The 17474-nt window shown below is 43.9% G+C and overlaps 1 protein-coding gene across 1 annotated transcript in view; it reads left to right on the top strand.

Moving 5' to 3' along the window:
• Nucleotides 1-17474, top strand: part of LOC141512459 (protein zyg-11 homolog B) — a 60339-nt gene that overhangs the window by 23349 nt on the left and 19516 nt on the right. The window contains exons 3-8 of the mRNA XM_074221421.1: nucleotides 1012-1766; nucleotides 11101-11241; nucleotides 11676-11852; nucleotides 14890-14954; nucleotides 15816-15915; nucleotides 16125-16175. Of these exons, the coding sequence (XP_074077522.1) occupies nucleotides 1012-1766; nucleotides 11101-11241; nucleotides 11676-11852; nucleotides 14890-14954; nucleotides 15816-15915; nucleotides 16125-16175 (1289 nt within the window). The remainder of the gene's footprint in view (nucleotides 1-1011; nucleotides 1767-11100; nucleotides 11242-11675; nucleotides 11853-14889; nucleotides 14955-15815; nucleotides 15916-16124; nucleotides 16176-17474) is intronic.

The following is a 17474-nucleotide window of genomic DNA, read 5'->3' as shown; positions in this document are numbered from 1 at the left end:
AAGGAGGTGAGTTGGACCTGGAATCTGAAGACCTGAGTTCAAATGTGGACTCAGATACTTTGTGGCTGTGTGACCCTGAGCAGGTCACTTAACTGCTCAGTTGTACATTGCAGGGATAATAAGAGCTCCTGCCTCCCAGGTTGTTGAGAGGATAGAAGTGAGATCATACTTGTAGCACCTGACCCATCATAGGTGCCCTGGAAATGTTAGCTATTAGTATTATTGGCCACATTTATGGTGCATTAGGGCCAGACCTGGAGTCGGGACTCGTCTTCCAGAGTTCAAATCTAGCTACAGATAATGCCTACCTGGGCAAGTCGCTTAGCCTATTTGCCTGAGTAATCATCTATAAAATGAGCTGGAGAAGGAAATGGCAAACCACTTGGTATCTTTATCAAGAAAACCCCAAACAGGATCACAAAAGAGTTGGACATGACTGAAAACCATTAAACAACAGCAAAATTAATTTACAAAGATTGAATTCATTATAGCCCAGAGAGACAGGTAGTATAGATATGACTTGTACTTACTTGACACTTGAGCAAGATATACTGATTGTCTAAGGTCATGCTGCTAAGAAATGGAAGGACTGAGATTCAAATTTATTTGACCTGGGCCTTAAAGCAGGAGTACAATTTCAGTTTGAGGAGGCAAGGGAGAGAATAGATGACATTTACATAATATCCCCTTTTTTCCTTCTTAGGGTCTCCTAGTCCTGATCGTGTCTGACTATTGTCCCTTTTCCTGGTATTTCCTCTTACACATATGTCAGATTGTTGCATATTTGGCCTCATCATGTAATTTAATCCTTAGAATACTAATTTATTGGTTTCTAAGCAACTTCATGAGTAATCTTTGCGTGATTCCTGAGTAATATCAGTTTCTATAAATGTACCTCCCAGTCCCTATTTTTAACTTGTGACTCATTTAAACATGTTATCAATAATGTAACAGAAGAGTTTGCCTCATAAGACAGGATGAAATGTTCTGAATGCTATTCTTTTCTTCTAGGCCTACTAAATGATGGAACTGTGGGAATTTTCCGAGGTAACCAGATGCGCTTGAAGCGAGCTTGTATCCGCAAAGCAAAGATCTCTGCTGTAGCTTTCCGGAAAGCCTTCTGTCATCATAAGCTGGTCGAACTTGATGCCACTGGTGTGAATGCCGATATTACCATCACAGACATCATCAGTGGGCTTGGCAGTAACAAATGGATTCAGCAGAATTTACAGTGTTTGGTGTTGAACTCACTCACCCTTTCCCTGGAAGATCCTTACGAGAGGTGCTTCAGCCAGCTGTCTGGTCTTCGGGCTTTGAGCATTACCAATGTCCTCTTCTACAACGAAGACTTGGCTGATGTGGCATCACTGCCCAGGCTAGAGAGTCTGGACATCTCCAACACGTCCGTGACGGACATCACAGCACTGCTCACTTGCAAAGACCGGCTCAAGTCCCTGACCATGCACCACCTGAAGTGCTTGAAGATGACTACCACCCAGATCTTGGACGTGATCAGAGAGCTCAAGCACCTGAACCATCTAGACATTTCTGATGATAAGCAGTTCACTTCCGACATAGCTCTTCGCCTCCTGGAGCAGAAGGATATTCTGCCCAACCTTGTGTCCCTAGATATTTCCGGGAGGAAGCATGTGACTGACAAAGCAGTGGAAGCCTTTATCCAACAGCGACCATCCATGCAGTTTGTAGGCTTGTTGGCCACTGATGCCGGCTACTCGGAATTTCTCACTGGTGAAGGCCATTTGAAGGTTAGCACAAAACTTGGGTGCACCAGTACAGTAGTGGTATAAGTACACTCTAGGGAGATGAGACACTAACCTTGGCAGTAATTTTCAGGGTCATATACTGTTACCATTTTTAGTCTGCTTTCTTCAAAACCCTACAAGGAAGATATTACAGAAATTATTTACCCTATTTAACAAATAAGGAAACTGGGGCTCTGAGGAAGGCCCCTGCTATATGCTGGGAATACTAACACAAAAGTAGTGGTAATCATTTCTGTTAAGGAACTTACATGCTCAAAGGGAAACCATCATACTTAGGGGGGATGATGGCAGGAAAGTACTGAAAGTACTCTCTGCAAGCAGATGCTGCAGCCAGTCACAGGGCAGAGTGGCGAGGATGTGGACCTCAGGGCTGGAGGAATCCCTGGTTCTCCAGGTCCTCATGTTGGCTGCTGGTGTGCACCAGAGGCTCCCCATGCCCCCGGACAGAGACTTGTGACTTATTTCCTCTCATTCCATGTGACATAAGAAATAAGTTTCCTGGTTTAGCCAGCAGAGCACTAGATTCCTAGCTGAGACCCTTTGTTCAATGCCCAGCTGCTTCTTCCCACCAGTGAAAGTGCCTTTAGCACTTTGAATTACACTTTCTGGGGGTTGGTCCACCTGGTGTATAAAGCCCTTCCAGATCTGAATGTCATGTACCTAGGAAGTGACAAAACCAGTCTTGAATGGGTCTTACAACACAGTATTCCATGAGGTTTTGCAGCCATGGCCAGCATTTCTGTCACAAATCATTTCTAAATCTCTTTTTTTTTCCTTAAGGAGCCAGGAAAATGCTTTCTAGTTTATTGAATACCTGTGCAGATACAAAAGAAGTAAAAGAATAATATTTGGCATTTATATAGAGCTTTAAAGTTTATAAATATTTCTTAGTTCTCATTTGATCTTCACAACAACTCACTGATGTAAGTAATATGGGTGACATACCCATTTTTTAAGACAGAGAAAGTAAGATATATGTTTATGTGTGTGGGGGGGTGGTTAGATAAGTTGCTTATGATCACAGACCTGGCAAGCATTGGAGGCAAGGTTTGAACCCAGTTCCCTCCTAACTCCAAGTCAAGAACTCTATTTTAGGATACCTCCTTAAAAGATTAAGTGCCTACCACCAAAGAACTGATGATCTCGTGGGCAAATGAGATTATTCCCTTGTTCTTAGCATATTGCTCTAGGTAATTTAGTAAATATTTAAAAATGCTTGCTACAGATCAGTAAGTAGATACTGAATTAATTCAGTGATACCAAGGCTCTAGACATGTTGATGCTGAGTGATCAGTTCTGCTGCTTTTAGTGATATGGGCAAGTCACTTCATCGATCTGGACCTCATCTGTCAAATGAGAATTTTAGGCCTATTTCTATTTCTATTGTCCCTTCCAGTTTTAAAAATTGTGGAGCCTAATAGATTCAGAGGAGAGTCTAGCTGGTGCACTTGAAGGGGTCATGGAACATCTGATGAAATAAGTAAGACTTGAGTTGGTCTAGCTAGGGTAAAGGAGTTTAAGGAGGGAAGTGCTTATCAGTAAGAGAAGAGAGGGAGGGGGTGGAGAACTGACACACCAGGGATCTTTAAGGTCTCACCTCGGTGCTAAGGTTACAACTGATGTAAAATTTATTAAACCTGTACAAAAGAAAGGCAAAAACATAGTCCCTACCCAGCAAGGAGTTCATATTCCTTTTAAAAATATAATATTATTTATGCTTTTTATTGGATTTTTTTATTTTGTTAAAGACTTCCAGTTCCATTTTAATATGGTTCAGGCCACTGGGGAGAAAGTTTGACACCTCCCTCAGTCTTAGAGCAGACTAAAAGTACAACCCACTATTTTTATTTTTTTTACTTTTTATTGTTTTGAAATTGAAAATATATTTTATTTTATTTTTCCCATTACAGGCTTTGATAGTTTTTCATTATTTAGCCATTTGCAAATTTATAAGTTACACATTTTTCTACTACCCTCCCCCCCCCCCTTTGTGGCAAGCAGTCTGGTAAAAGTTGTGCTTGTGCATTTCTGTTTAACATATCTACATATTAGTCATTTTATGTAAAGAGGAATTAGGGCTAAGAGAAAGGAAAGAAAACCATGAGATAGAAAGGAAAAACATGTTTAAGAATGGAGTTCATTTCTTAAGGGGGAAATAAACATTCCAATAACCAGGCACATTCAAGTTATATACAGAACAGATATAAAGTGATCTCAGAGTGAACCAAGAGCACCAGTAAAAGCTTCCTGCTGAAGGTGGAATCTAAGACCATCTTGAAGAGGCCAGGGAAGCCAGGAGACTGAGAGAAGAGAGTTCCTGGTGGGAGCGTCAAGCCAGTGTGGCGGTAGAAGGGTGGAGCATGGACCCTTCCATGGAGGGAGGAATGATAAGTGAGCCAGGGCAGGAGAGAGGATGGAGAGTACATGGAGAGCAGGGAAGCCTGAGAAGACGAAAGGTACCAAGGAATCAGACTAGGGAGGGCACTAGACACCAAATAGAAGAGTTTATTGTCTGTCCTGGAGGAGAATGACATGCCATGGATGAGAGTTGTAATGTATAGGAGGAACCAATTTGATAGCTAAGTGGAGGGTGACTTGAAGTGAAGTGAGAGGTGAGGCAGAGATCCATAAATAAAATTACAGTAGTCTTAAAGGACCTGAACTAGTTGGTAGAGAGAAGCGGACACATACAAGGGATGTTATTGGGGAAGGTGGGAATAAGAAGATCTGGTACTGAGTTGGAAATAGAATGCATAAGAATGGGAAGTCAGGAATGACACTGAGATTGTGAGCTTGGATGACTAGGAAGACTAGGGATGCCTTCAACAGAAATGGGAAGTTGAGGGCAGAGGGTTTGAAGGGAAAGATGAGAGTTCATTTTGGACACCTCAGTTTGAGGTGCTTACTAGTCATCCATTGAGATATCCAGAGGGCAGTTGGAGAGACTTTAGAACTTGTTTTCATAAAGCAGGGTCTCAGCATCTTTAGAAGGAAGATTATTTGGGAGGAGGTGATCAACTGTGTCAAATGTAGGTAATGGAATTGGATAGCACAAGGAGCAAATAAGGAGCACCAGTGTGGAAGATTGTGAACCAGGCTCACACTGATTGTGTCATTGCTTAAGTGGGTCAATCACCAGGTCAGTCATCAGCTTTTCAGGACAAAGATTCCATGAAGCATTAGATTCTACAAGTTCTGATGTTAGGTTGTGATTGATTCCTGTTCGAACCCTCAGAACTCAGTAAAATTTATAAATGATCTCATCAGAGTGGCCATCTAAGCACATTTTCTATCATCCTTTTGTGAAAGGTATTGCTATAAAGCTTTTTTACTTTTGAAAATCTTGGTCTCAGATCAAGAAAGCAGCAGTGTCTTTGCTAGCATACATCTCAAAGCTCTGGAAATAGGACCTACATTCCTAGTTCACCATTTCTGCAAAAGGGTGGGAGACATGCTTATATCTACATTTTGACCCCAGCTTGGTCATTATAATTTTAGAGCATTCCACCTTAAATTTTTTTCATCAAACATTAAATAATCATCTACTTTATATAGCATGTATTAAGGCTGGTATAGAAGCCTTTGACTTCAAGGAGAAAGCAATCTGTATCTCACCATCTGCCTCTTAGTCCCACCTGCTTTTTACTTCCCCAGAACAAACTTCCCTCCCTGGTTACCACTCCCCTGTGAGTGTTGTCTTCCCCTATTAATAGAAAGCTCTTTGGAGGCTAGGCCAGTTGCTTTTTAAAATGTGTGCTAGGGCCATCTGTGAAACAAGATTACTGGTTGAAGTCACTCAATAATGAATGCTTTTTGATTCATTGACACAACCCACACACCTCCAGTTTTACACAAAGATGCTCAGGATCAAGTAGCTCTAGTATCTTCTCACAGCCACACCTAATAGGGGCAGACAGTTGGCACTGGGCACTCAAGTGCCAAGCCAACCTTCTTCCCTCTGCCTCTGTCTGTTGAATAAGATGAGTAAAGGAGAAAGGAAGTTCTGTCTGGAATCTTTCAAAGAGATTTCCTATGTGTGAGTTTTCACTCTCTACTAGAATAGATCACAACCTCCCCACCCCTTAGGAGCTAATTTTATAAGTTGTGCTGGCCAAAAAACATCCTTATCTGTTGGCAGCTCTTTTCCTGGTGCTTAGTCTTTGTGGACCCTGGAATGACAAGTCACTGGTCACTGGTCCTGTGCCTAGAACCTTGCCAACTTGGCAGAGACTGCCAACCCAGCTCACTTCTTTGCTATGGGGAGGTATGGGGGAAGGGACCACATTCAGGGGGAAAGGACAGCTTTCTTAAATCCATCAAAGGAGGCTGATCACTAAGGAAAATGTCTTTTTGCAAAGGAAAAGCTCTTAACAGTCATCAAGTTCCCCAACTAATAGACTCCTGCAAGAGCCTTAGCAATGGGTACATCATAAGCCTTCCCCCTCCCACAGCATAATCTTCAAGGCCATCCCTTCATTGGAGCCAGCGATTTGTCTGAGTGGTTGTAATGAGGTTTCCTTTTCAGGTTTAGGTTGGATGAGGGGCTGCTGAAACCTCTTCCAGGATCTGAGATCTAGGGATTCTTTTACAACTGGCGGTCATGTCCTCTTCCTGTTTGATTATATCACTCTGGGAACATTATGGGTCTAACAACACCCACTATTGTCAGTTTGACCAGTAAAAAATAATAAGAATAATACAAAGTTTGCAAAACCTTAATGAAGTTTCTTCTGTAACATGAGAGAGATTACCAGAGGTCACTTGGTGCTCTGAATCCATGACTTTAACTAAGCATTTCTCTTAAAACCACCCTGTCACTTAGCTTGTTCAAAAGCCCATTTTATTTTATTTTTTTAAATTTTTATTAAAGATATTATTTGAGTTTTACAGTTTTCCCCCAATCTTGCTTCCCTCCCCCCACGCCCACCCCACAGAGAGCACTCCGTCAGTCTTTACTTTGTTTCCATGTTGTACCTTGATCCAAATTGGGTGTGATGAGAGAGAAATCATATCCTTAAAGAGAAGAGAATTCTCAGAGGTAACCAGATCAAACAATAAGACATCCGGGTTTTGTTTTTTTTTCCGAATTAAAGGGAATAGTCCTTGTGCTTTGTTCAAACTCCACAGCTCCTTATCTGGATACAGATGGTACTCTCCTTTGCAGACAGCCAAAAATTGTTCCCAATTGTTGCGCTGATGGAATGGGCAAGTCCTTCAAGGTTGAACATCACTCCCATGTTGCTGTTAGGGTGTACAGTGTTTTTCTGGTTCTGCTCATCTCACTCAGCATCAGTTCATGCACATCCCTCCAGGTTTCCCTGAAATCCCGTCCCTCCTGGTTTCTAATAGAACAATAGTGTTCCATGACATACATATACCACAGTTTGCTAAACCATTCCCCAATTGAAGGACAAAAGCCCATTTTAGAGAGAAAACTGATACCCAGAGGAGGGAAGGGAACCAGAAGGGACAAAGGCCATACAATTAGTTAGTTTCTGAGACAGGATTTGAACCCAGCTTTATTTGATTTCAGAGTGCTTTGTTTTCTGATTGCATACAATGGTAGTTTCTACCAATCATTTTTTTTTGGCAAGGTTTTGAGTTTTATAATTTTTCTCCCTCCTTCCCTTCCTTCCCCCTTCCCCCCAACAGAAGGCAATCTGATACAGGCTTTACATTTGCACCCATGATAAGCATAGATCAAAATTGAATGGAAGAAACCCATCCAAAAGGAAGGAAAAAAAAAACATTAAAGCAACTTTTAAAAATTGAAGATAATAAACTTTGGTCTTTGTTTAAACTCTTCAATTCCTTCTCTGGATACAGATCGTTATCTCCATCAGAAATCCCCTAAATTGCCCTTTGATTATCACACTGATGCTTTTGCTATCTAGCACCAGACCTTAAAAGAATGGTGGGAGATGCCTGTATTGAGTAATGTAAGGAAAGCTCCTGGCCTTTCTGGTTTTCTCACTTTACCTCCCTTCACTCTGCCTCACTGAGCCACCAAAGGGTGGCTCAAACATTCTTCTTTATGGGAACCTCTGATATTCCACCCATCCAACCCTAACTTCCTCTCATTCCTCCCCCCCTTCTCCATGTCTGTCCTTATCAAGACCCCTAGAGTCCCTTATCCTGGAATTCATTCTCAGTAATACATAGATAGGACCAAAAGTCATCCCACAATAATAAATAAGTGGTCAAAACAAATGATTCTTAAAAGAATTGCAGACAACTAACAAGCATGAATATGTTTCACATCACCAATAATAACAGAAAGGCAAAATGAAGGCAGTAGTTTTGAAACTATAAGGTGTGGGGTTTTTTTAGTTTTTTTGCAAGGCAAATGGGGTTAAGTGGCTTGCCCAAGGCCACACAGCTAGGTGATTTATTAAGTGTCTGAGAGCAGGTCCTCCTGTCTCCAGAGCCGGTGCTTTAGCCACTGCACCACCTAGCTGCCCCAACAATATAAGTTTTACCCAGCACTCTGGTACCAGATTCTGCAATGACAAAAGATGGGACTAGGAGTTGTGGGAAGATAGGCCTTCTAGCTTATTGTTGGTGGAGCTGTGTATTAGTATAACCTGTTTGAAAAACAACATGCAACAATGCAAACAAAGTGATTCAGATATCTTTACCCTTTGGCCCAGAGATATGCCCCAAGGAGGCCCACAAAGATCAGTTAAGAAAGATCCTTTTTATACCAAACTATTTATGGCAGCTCTTTTGTGGTAGAAAAGAACTGTCATTGAAAGTGGATGCCCACCAGTTGAGGAATGAATGGGCATGGTGTACTGACTGCATGTAATGGAGCATCACTGAACTGTAGGAATTAAGGAACATAAGTACAAAAGACAGAAGTCGCAGAAAGGCCTACGTGGAGTAAGACAATGTAAAGTTGGCAGAAACAGCAATAAGAACACAGTAAATGGAACTAGCAGCAAGCATAAGACAAGTTCAAGTAAATACTACATGTTACAAAGAGTGAGCCAGCCCCAAAAAAGACTCAAAGGAGACTCTCAGGACCCGCCACACACACATGCACGTGCGCGCGTGCGCACACACACACACACACACACACACACAGACACCTTGACCACAGCTGTGGGACAGGGCATCAATTTTCAGTCTTTTTTCAGTATATTTAAAATTTGGCATATTGTTTATCTTTTTCTCTTTTTTCTTTTTTCTTTTAACATGGCAATGGGGTTAAGTGACTTACCCAAGGTCATAGAGCTAGGTCACACACTTTATTAAGTGCTTGCGGCTAGATTTGAACTCTGGTCCTCCTGACTCCAAGGAGTCAGGTGACTGTGCCACCTAGCTGCCCCCCCCATTCCTCTTTTTCTTAAAAATATGATGATGGGACAGAAGGAGAAGAATACAAGGCACAGTTTAGGTGATATGAAAAATGAAAGATATACTTATTGTTTGATCTTGCTATCTCTTATACTTCATGTTTCTTCCTCATCACACTCAATTTGGCTCAATATAGACCATGGAAACAACGGAAAGACTGGCAAATTGCCTTCTGTGGGGGGGGTGGAGGGAGGGAAGTAAGATTAAGGGAAAAATTGTAAAACTCAAAAATCTTTTAAAAAAGAAAAAATGAAAGATAGGAAAATATCTACATAGAGATAGATAGAAAGGTACACATATGAGAGAGATATACTCTGGCACCGTCTTCCACGGGCAACTTTTCCTTCTACCAAATGCCATTTCCTTGCCTCCAAACTATGTAATCACTTTGTATCTATTCATTCTTTGCACTTGTAACAATCTCTGGGACTTGGTATGGAGCTGATTTGCTATGGGGATAGATGAATGATTCCATAGCACAATGTATTGGGACTCATTTCTACTTTTTATCTTCCATTTACTTCCTAACTTTTTATTTGTAATTCCTAGTCCTTCCAAATGGTTTTGCTCAGTTTGTGTTTTTCATTTATTTGTTTGTTACATTTTGAGTTCTGAGTTATCTCCCTTCTTTCCATCCTTCTAAATCTGCATTGCAGGAGACTAACATTTGAGGCGCGCGCGCACGCGTGTGTGTGTGTGTGTGTGTGTGTGTAATTATATAGTACCTACTACTGTATATCAGGTTTTTCTCTGGAGGCAGATAGCCTCATCAGTCCTTTGTAGTTGATTTGAGTGATCATATTACTCAAAATAGCTTAGTCATTCCAAGTTGCTCTTCAAACAATATTGCTATTACTGTACAGTGTTCTCTTGGTTCTGCTTGTTCACTCTCCATCATTTCATGCAAAGTCCCATTTTTTTCAATGGTCACACCTTTCCTTGCCTCGTTGGACCCTGATCTCTTCCTTCTGACTTTTGAGCAGCTCTTATGATTTCAGTTCTTCCAAGAAGTCTTACCTAGAAGGACTACAGGAGTCAGATTTTCTCACCTTTTCTACTTACTGATACCTGCCTCAGCATAGAGAAGGAATGTGACTTTCCTAAGCTTCCATGACTAGTCACATAGCAGAGTTGAACACTTGAATCCTCATTTTCTGAGTCTTAAGTCCAGTCTCTCCACCACATTATGTTTTCTCCTCAATTATCTACTGGCCTGGGGGAGGACAGAGAGGTGGGGAGAGAGAATTTCCATAATATCTAAGTCCATAATTCAGGTCCTACAAGTCCATTCACCACTTCTCTAAACACCTCATTGCTGACACCATCTAATTTGATTAGTGTCTTTTATCTTTAGATCCCTAGACATTCTTTTAAAAATTAGAACATTTAATTGTCGCCTTTTTTTCAATTAGCACTTCTCATAATGTTCTTCCCTTATAACAAAAATAGAAGTAAATAAAATAAAACATATCTGATAATGCATACTACATTTTATGTTGGTAGTCCACCCTCTCCCTGCCTAGAGAATGAACATGCTTTGTACCATTGGCCATCTGAAGTTCCCCTGGCACCTAGTCTCTGCTGTGGTTGTGAAGCTGTCTAACAGGATTGTTTTCCTTTCCATCATTATGGTCTTGTGTAAACTGTTCTCCTGTTTCTACTGACTTTGCTCTTTATCTGTTTATTTATGTTCTTAGATGTGCCTAACTTGGGCAGTTGTTAGGAGAGTTAGAAAACTTTGTGGTTCTGGAGATGACGGAACAGCTTCCAGACATAGGTCCAGACTTAGGAGAGGATTACATACTTGATAGGAGGTGGGTGTTGAATGAGTTTGGCTTGGGGAGTCCCTTTGATGGATAGCATATTTCAAAATTTGGAAGACAAATACTAGAACTGGGAGAGCATGTTCTAATCTTGTGCTTTTTGTCTTTTAAGCAAAAATGACTTTGTTTTAAAGGTATCAGGAGAAGCTAACGAGACTCAGATTTCAGAAGCATTGAAGCGATACAGCGAGAGGGCCTTCTTTGTCCGGGAAGCCCTCTTTCACCTCTTCAGTCTGACCCACGTCATGGAAAAAACAAAGCCCGAGATATTGAAGGTAAAGTTGGAGTGTCAAGGGGGAATGACTTCCTTTCCTAATTATTTTACAGATGAGAAAGCCAAGGCCAGGGCTTGACCTTGGCCTTCTGCCTCCAGCTCCAGTTCTGCTCTGCAGGATTGCTTGGGATGGATTCTGGAAACCAGTGGGAGAATGATCTCAAGGGATGTTCTTGCTTAGTGATGATGGGAAGTCACTGGATTAAAACCCTTTAAGCTTGGGTCTTAAGACCAGCCTTTTTAGCAGCAACAGCTTCCCTGAATGGTTAGTGGGAGACTTGAAAGGGCCACTGAGATCAACCCCAGAAGCCAGTCATCACCTGCGTCAGCCCCGAGGGAGAGGTCAGAATGGGCCCAGCTGGTGCCTTCCCTGCTTCTCTGGGGATTGCTGCACCCACCATGCCTGAATTCCAGGGAGGGCTTCTTTCATTTCAGCTGGTGGTCATTGGAATGAGGAACCACCCCATGAACTTGCCGGTCCAGCTGGCAGCAAGTGCGTGTGTGTTTAACTTGACTAAGCAGGACTTAGCCGTGGGAATGCCAGTGCGGCTCCTGGCTGACGTGACCCACCTGCTGCTCAAAGCCATGGAGCACTTTCCTAATCACCAGCAGGTAACTGGCATCAGCCCCACACAGTGACTGGGATTTGGGGTGGGTGGCTAATGGCAGCTCTAGGGGCCTGGAGCCCAGCAGGGCTGTGGTGGTCAGAGAGCCAGAGAGATGGGGTTTGAGGCCTCCCTCTGATACCCACTGGCTGTGTGACTCTGGGCAAATCACTTAGCCTCTCAATGCCCTTACAGCTCTCCAAGATGAAAAGTGGCAAAGGTGGTGCTGGCCTTCCTTAAAAGAGGAAGATTCACTTGGGAGCTTTCTGTGCCAGTGACCCCACAAGTCTAGTCCCTGAGCCCTGTTCCCCAGCATCTGGTGCATACCAGGCCCTGAATCCTTATCAAATCAAAGTATTGTCTCCCTCCTGAATATTGAGCACAGGGGTAGAACTTGACTCTTCTCCCTGTCCCATTTTCTTACCCTTTTTATCTCTCTGTATCTCTTCTGAATGAATCATACCTTCTGGAGACATGCCAGCCACCAGTCCCATCCCACCAAGCCAATCCTTCCATTGGGATCTCTACTGTTTGTCCCCTTCCCAGCCTTTGGGCCTTGGTGTAGAGGTGTGGGCATGGATTGTATTGTCTCTTGTGAGTCACGGGGCCTCTCCTCTTCCTCTTCTGTTGTACCTGCTACTCTGCACATCATAGCATTTTGAGGTACCTACATTATCTCATTTGGTTTTTTTTTTTTAATTGAATAAATGGGTTTAGAAAGGTTAAGTTCCCTGCTTTTGATCACCCAGCTCAGAAATCTCAGAGAGGAGATTGGATCCTAGAGCTCTCCTGATCTCAAGTCCAGTGTTTTTTCATTGTACTACATGGCCTTCCTCTTCAAGCAGCTTTCCCCCTCTCCCTGTAATTTCTGTTGAAAATGTTCTAAATTAAATCTGCAAGACTCCAAGCCAGTAGGTTTTCACTCGTCTTAAAGATGGTATTAGTTCTCCTTATGAAGACCTTTCTGTCATCTCAGCCACAGCTCCCAAGTCAGCCCAGGCAGGTCCTCTTGGCTTCCCCCAGCTCCCTCCCCTTCACTCAGTATTAGGGAGTCAGAGCTCACCATGGCCCCGGGGTTTTCCATTTGGGACCCAGGGCTTCAAGGTTGCTTTCTGCTGGTTGCAGCATGTATCACCAAACTGACAGACATGACTTTCCCAGGCTGTCTGACTCTACTTACCCCTCTAACACAGATGCAGGAGCTCTAGGGAATTGGGTCCCCAGGATCCCAGGTTCTGCTGATAATTGCCTCCTCACACATGGAATATTCCAGGCCATCTCTTCAAGCTGCCCAGCCCCCCATTTTCCAGGGAAGAAAACTGAAACCCAAACTCAGTCAACTAGCAATGATTATGCACCCACCTGCCGGACTCCAGGCCCTATGCCAAGCAAGGTCATTCTGGCCGCAAGGAGCAGAGCTGGGGTTCCAACATGTCCTCATGAGTGTTATGAGAGGACATTGACTTTCTCAGCTGCTCTGCACCTCCCACTCCAGCTTGTGCTTCATTTTTCATCTCCCATGTGATCAAGAAATTACCTTTCAGGAAATGACTAAAACCAGGAAGAACCTTTTTTCTCACCTTGCTGAATATTTATCTTCTCTAATGAGATGCCATCTTTCAGCTTGCCCACTCCAGCTCTGGCTGTGTTTGGGTCTCAGAGGCACAGCTGGGTCACTCATTGCTCTGCTGTAAGCCTCTTGCTCTGTTCTTGAATATAAACCTTCCCTCCCTTTTGCTAACCTCATCTGTCTGAATTTCAAGGCCCTTTCTTAGGAAACCTTGGTCGGGGTCAGATTGCCTTCTAAAAGTGGGTAGAATGACACGACTTCGGGGCTGGGTTGGCAGCATCCGTAAGCTGCCCCCCCACAGAAGGCCAGTTCTGCTTTGAGGAGTCACAAAAGTGGAGGGCCAAGGAGCTGATCAGACATGACCCAGAGCCTGGCAGAATTGCCAGACTTTCACTGGCCATGGCCGCTGTGCTCTTAGTCTGTTCTCTTCTACCTCCATACAACTTGGGGCCCTCATTAGTTCCCAAGATTTAACTGCCATCTCTCTGCTAATGATTCTCCAACCAATCTTTCCTGCCCTAATCTTAAATTTGACCTAGCCCAAACTGAACTCATTCTCCTCCCCACCCCCCACCCCCGACCCTAGGGCTTGGAGCCTTCCCCTTCCAAGCCTCCATACTACAGTTGAGGGCACCACCATCATTCCAGTGTCTCTGACCCCTGACCTTTCTCTGCTCACACAGCCTTCCCTGAACTCAGACCCTCCTGTCTTTCCCTTGGATGGGTCACAGTTGCTACCAGTTGGTCTTCTCTGTCAGGACTCTGTTCATCTGCCAGAGTGACTTCCCTAAAGCACAAAACTGACCATGTCTTAGCCCTGCTCAGTAAGCTTCAGGGCTCCTGGAGACTTCTGTTGGCTTTTGAAGCCCATCACCACTCAGCTCCTTTCTGCCATTCATCCCCATTCCCTGCATTCCAGTACCCTTGGCCTTCTTGCCATTCTCCTGTCTCTCTCTACCTGCCTTCTCTGACTCACCCTGGAACACCCTCCCTCCTTCCCTCTTCTTCTTCAGTCTTTATTTCTTTAAATCTCAGCCCCCAGGAAGCCTTCCCTGATTGTGCCTCCAGCTTCAAACTGCCCTTCATTGCTTTTGTCTGTGCTCAATCTCTACTCACATGTGTTGTGTACTGTTTTTCCATGTGGAATATAAGCTCTTTAAGGCCAAGCAATTGTGTGCCTTTTGTCTCTGTCTGTCCTACACCTAGCTCTGGGCTTGTCACCTACTATTAATTAATGCTGGTTGATGGATGTGCCTTAATTAGCTCCCCTGGGAGATCAGTAATCAGATCCCATGGGGCAGACAAGGGCTTTTATACTGCTCAGGTGAGAAGAAAGGTTTGGGGAGTAGTGTAAAAATGTTTGGGAAAGTCTCAGCTTCTTCCTGAAGAGAGGCGACTTATTTGGGGTTTGTTTGTCCTAAGTCATTTTTCAAGATTATTTTATCCAAATTTTTTTTTTCCCCTTTGGCCACAGCTACAGAAAAATTGCCTTCTTTCACTGTGCAGTGACCGGATCCTTCAAGATGTTCCATTTAACAGGCAAGTGAGGCCCTGGCAGTGAGCCTTCTCCCTGGACCCAGAGTCAGTGTCTGATGGTCCTCTCTGTCTGATGAGCCACATTTTGAGCCTGCCTCGTGCTCCAAGTCATTCATTGGTTCCACCTTTACTCAGTTCCTCTTTTGTATGATGAATATGTCACACTCTGAGCTCTGGGGAGAGAGGGAGGTAGAGAGGCTGTTCATCAGGCCTCCTCCACTTGGGAAGCATTCTTACCCAGAGCCACAGCTCTGCCCTCAGATAGGTCATAGACCCATAGTGTGTGAACTCACACAACTCCAGATCAGAACAGAAGAAGGGCTGAATGGGAGCAGAAACACCAGGTACTGAGCAAGTCTGCACCAAGTCCGGGAGATCATTGACCCTGGGACTTGCCTCTATTACTGATGATTAAAGTGAGGCTCAGAGAACTTAAGCACCATAGAGTCAGAGCATCCATCAGAGCTCTTCCCTCAGCATCCTCCCTTCTTTGCCATGGAGGACAGGAATTCCCTCTGCTCACCTGCTCCTAAGTTTCTCCTTTGGTTTTCATCACCATAGTGGACATCCCAATCTCAAGCCCTGGTATCACCTGTCCCAGCTTTCCAAGGATCGTCCTTTCCACGGTCCCATTTGAGCCACCCAGGATGGGAAGGCAGGCAGGGCTGGTATGCTATCCCCATTTTGCTGATGAAAAAATTGAAGCCCCGAGAGTTGAAGTGATCTCCCTACTATCCCATAGCCACCAGGTAGGCAGGACAAGACTTGAATCCAGGCCTATGACTCCCAGGAAATTCTGGAGCTATTTCTACCCCATCATGCTAGTTGCAGATTTCATCTGTGGCAACCCCTGTTTCATTATAGGTTTGAAGCTGCCAAGCTTGTCATGCAGTGGCTCTGTAACCACGAAGACCAGAACATGCAGAGGATGGCTGTGGCGATCATCTCCATCCTCGCCGCCAAGGTATCTCCGAGATTGGGCTCTCCACCCAAAGTGCCATTTCAACAAACCAGACTGATGGGGACAGCCTGCTAGTTGGGGCAGTTCCCAGAATGAGCATTCCATTACAGTCAGAGAATTGGGGGGTGGGGAGAGGGGTGTTCTAGTGAACTAACAGCCTTTGACTCCCGATGAGAAGCTCTCCAAATTTACCTGGGATTGTTTATTTGCAGCTTTCTACAGAACAGACTGCCCAACTGGGAGCTGAGCTCTTCATCGTCAGGGTAGGTCATTTTAGCAGCCTGGCTGGTCAGCCCTTAGCTCCCTTGCACTTAGACCTCCAGAGTCCTCCCTAGTGTCCTCCCCTCAGTACATTCTTCATGCTGCTGTCCCTCCCCCCACAGGTCTCCCAGACCTGTCCATGGAAGGCCATCAGGCCACCCCTGTCTTTGCATCCCAGTTTTCTCTGCACCTGGGATCTCCCCTCAGTTTTTCCTAGCACACCTTTTGATTTCTCCTTTCCCACATCACTGTCCATGTCGTAGCACACTAATTTCTGCCCATGTCTGATGTCCCTAGCATTGTTTTATCATCTCCTTGAGGTTAGGGATCACCGCGTTTCATCTTCATATCCCCTGTGCTCCCTAAATCAGAGCAAATCCTTTGAAGGATGTTCCTTGTGAATACTGGGAGAGACGCTTCTTCATTCTTTCATAGAGAAGTAAGGTGGTCTTGAGAAAAGGTTAGTATTGCTCTGGGGACTGGAGGCCTATGTGCTGGTCCTGAATCTGCCACTGCCTGACCCTAGACATGTTCCTTTGCCTCTGTGCTGCAGGATGCCCATTTGTGAAATGAGGGATTTGACCTAGTGACCTCTAAAAGACCTTCTGGCTTTAAAATTCTCAGAAGCTCTGGATCTGGGCCCCCTAGCCCAATCCTCTGTGCTTCAGGAATCCTCTGTACAAGTGGGACTGGAAGTCCCACCCCTTCAGAATTCATTCAATTGAATAGCTTTAGGGAAAGGATTCTCCACATAAGATACTACTGTAACTTCTGGATAAAGAATCAAAAATTTGTTAACACAGCCTTTAATTTTGATTGTGGAATTTTGTCTTAAACTCTAAATTTTTAAGTAGAGACCTGGACCAAAAAAGATATTCAACAACAGGATGAGTTATGGACCCTTTGGATTTCTCTCTGTAAGCAGAAATACCTAGAATTTTAATCTAATCATTTTATTTTTGCTTGTGGTAGCTCTAGATTAGTGAATTTTACTTCCACAACCCTCAGTTTGCCATCCTGTACTTTAACCCATTATTGCTCATTCTGCCTTCTGAAGACTAATCCCACATGACTGCCCTTCAGAACCATCAGGGAAACCAGTGTGAACCTTAAGAGCATGGTCTAGGGACCTTTGCCATTTAGCTACCTGCTTTTTGATGCTTTCCAGCTAAGGAGAATCTTTCCTCAGTCAGCACAGGTTGCTGGGAAATGGCCTCAAAGCTGTCTTCACCAGAGGACATTTTCTTTTTTTTTCTTCCAATTTTTGTAAAGCGTTGGGTTGTTAAATGACTTGCCCAAGC

Source organism: Macrotis lagotis, chromosome 2, assembly GCF_037893015.1.
Source record: "Macrotis lagotis isolate mMagLag1 chromosome 2, bilby.v1.9.chrom.fasta, whole genome shotgun sequence".
NCBI classification, from domain to species: Eukaryota; Metazoa; Chordata; class Mammalia; order Peramelemorphia; family Peramelidae; genus Macrotis; species Macrotis lagotis.
The sequence above is the reverse complement of the archived record's forward strand: the minus strand, read 5'-3'. Positions and strand labels throughout refer to the sequence as shown.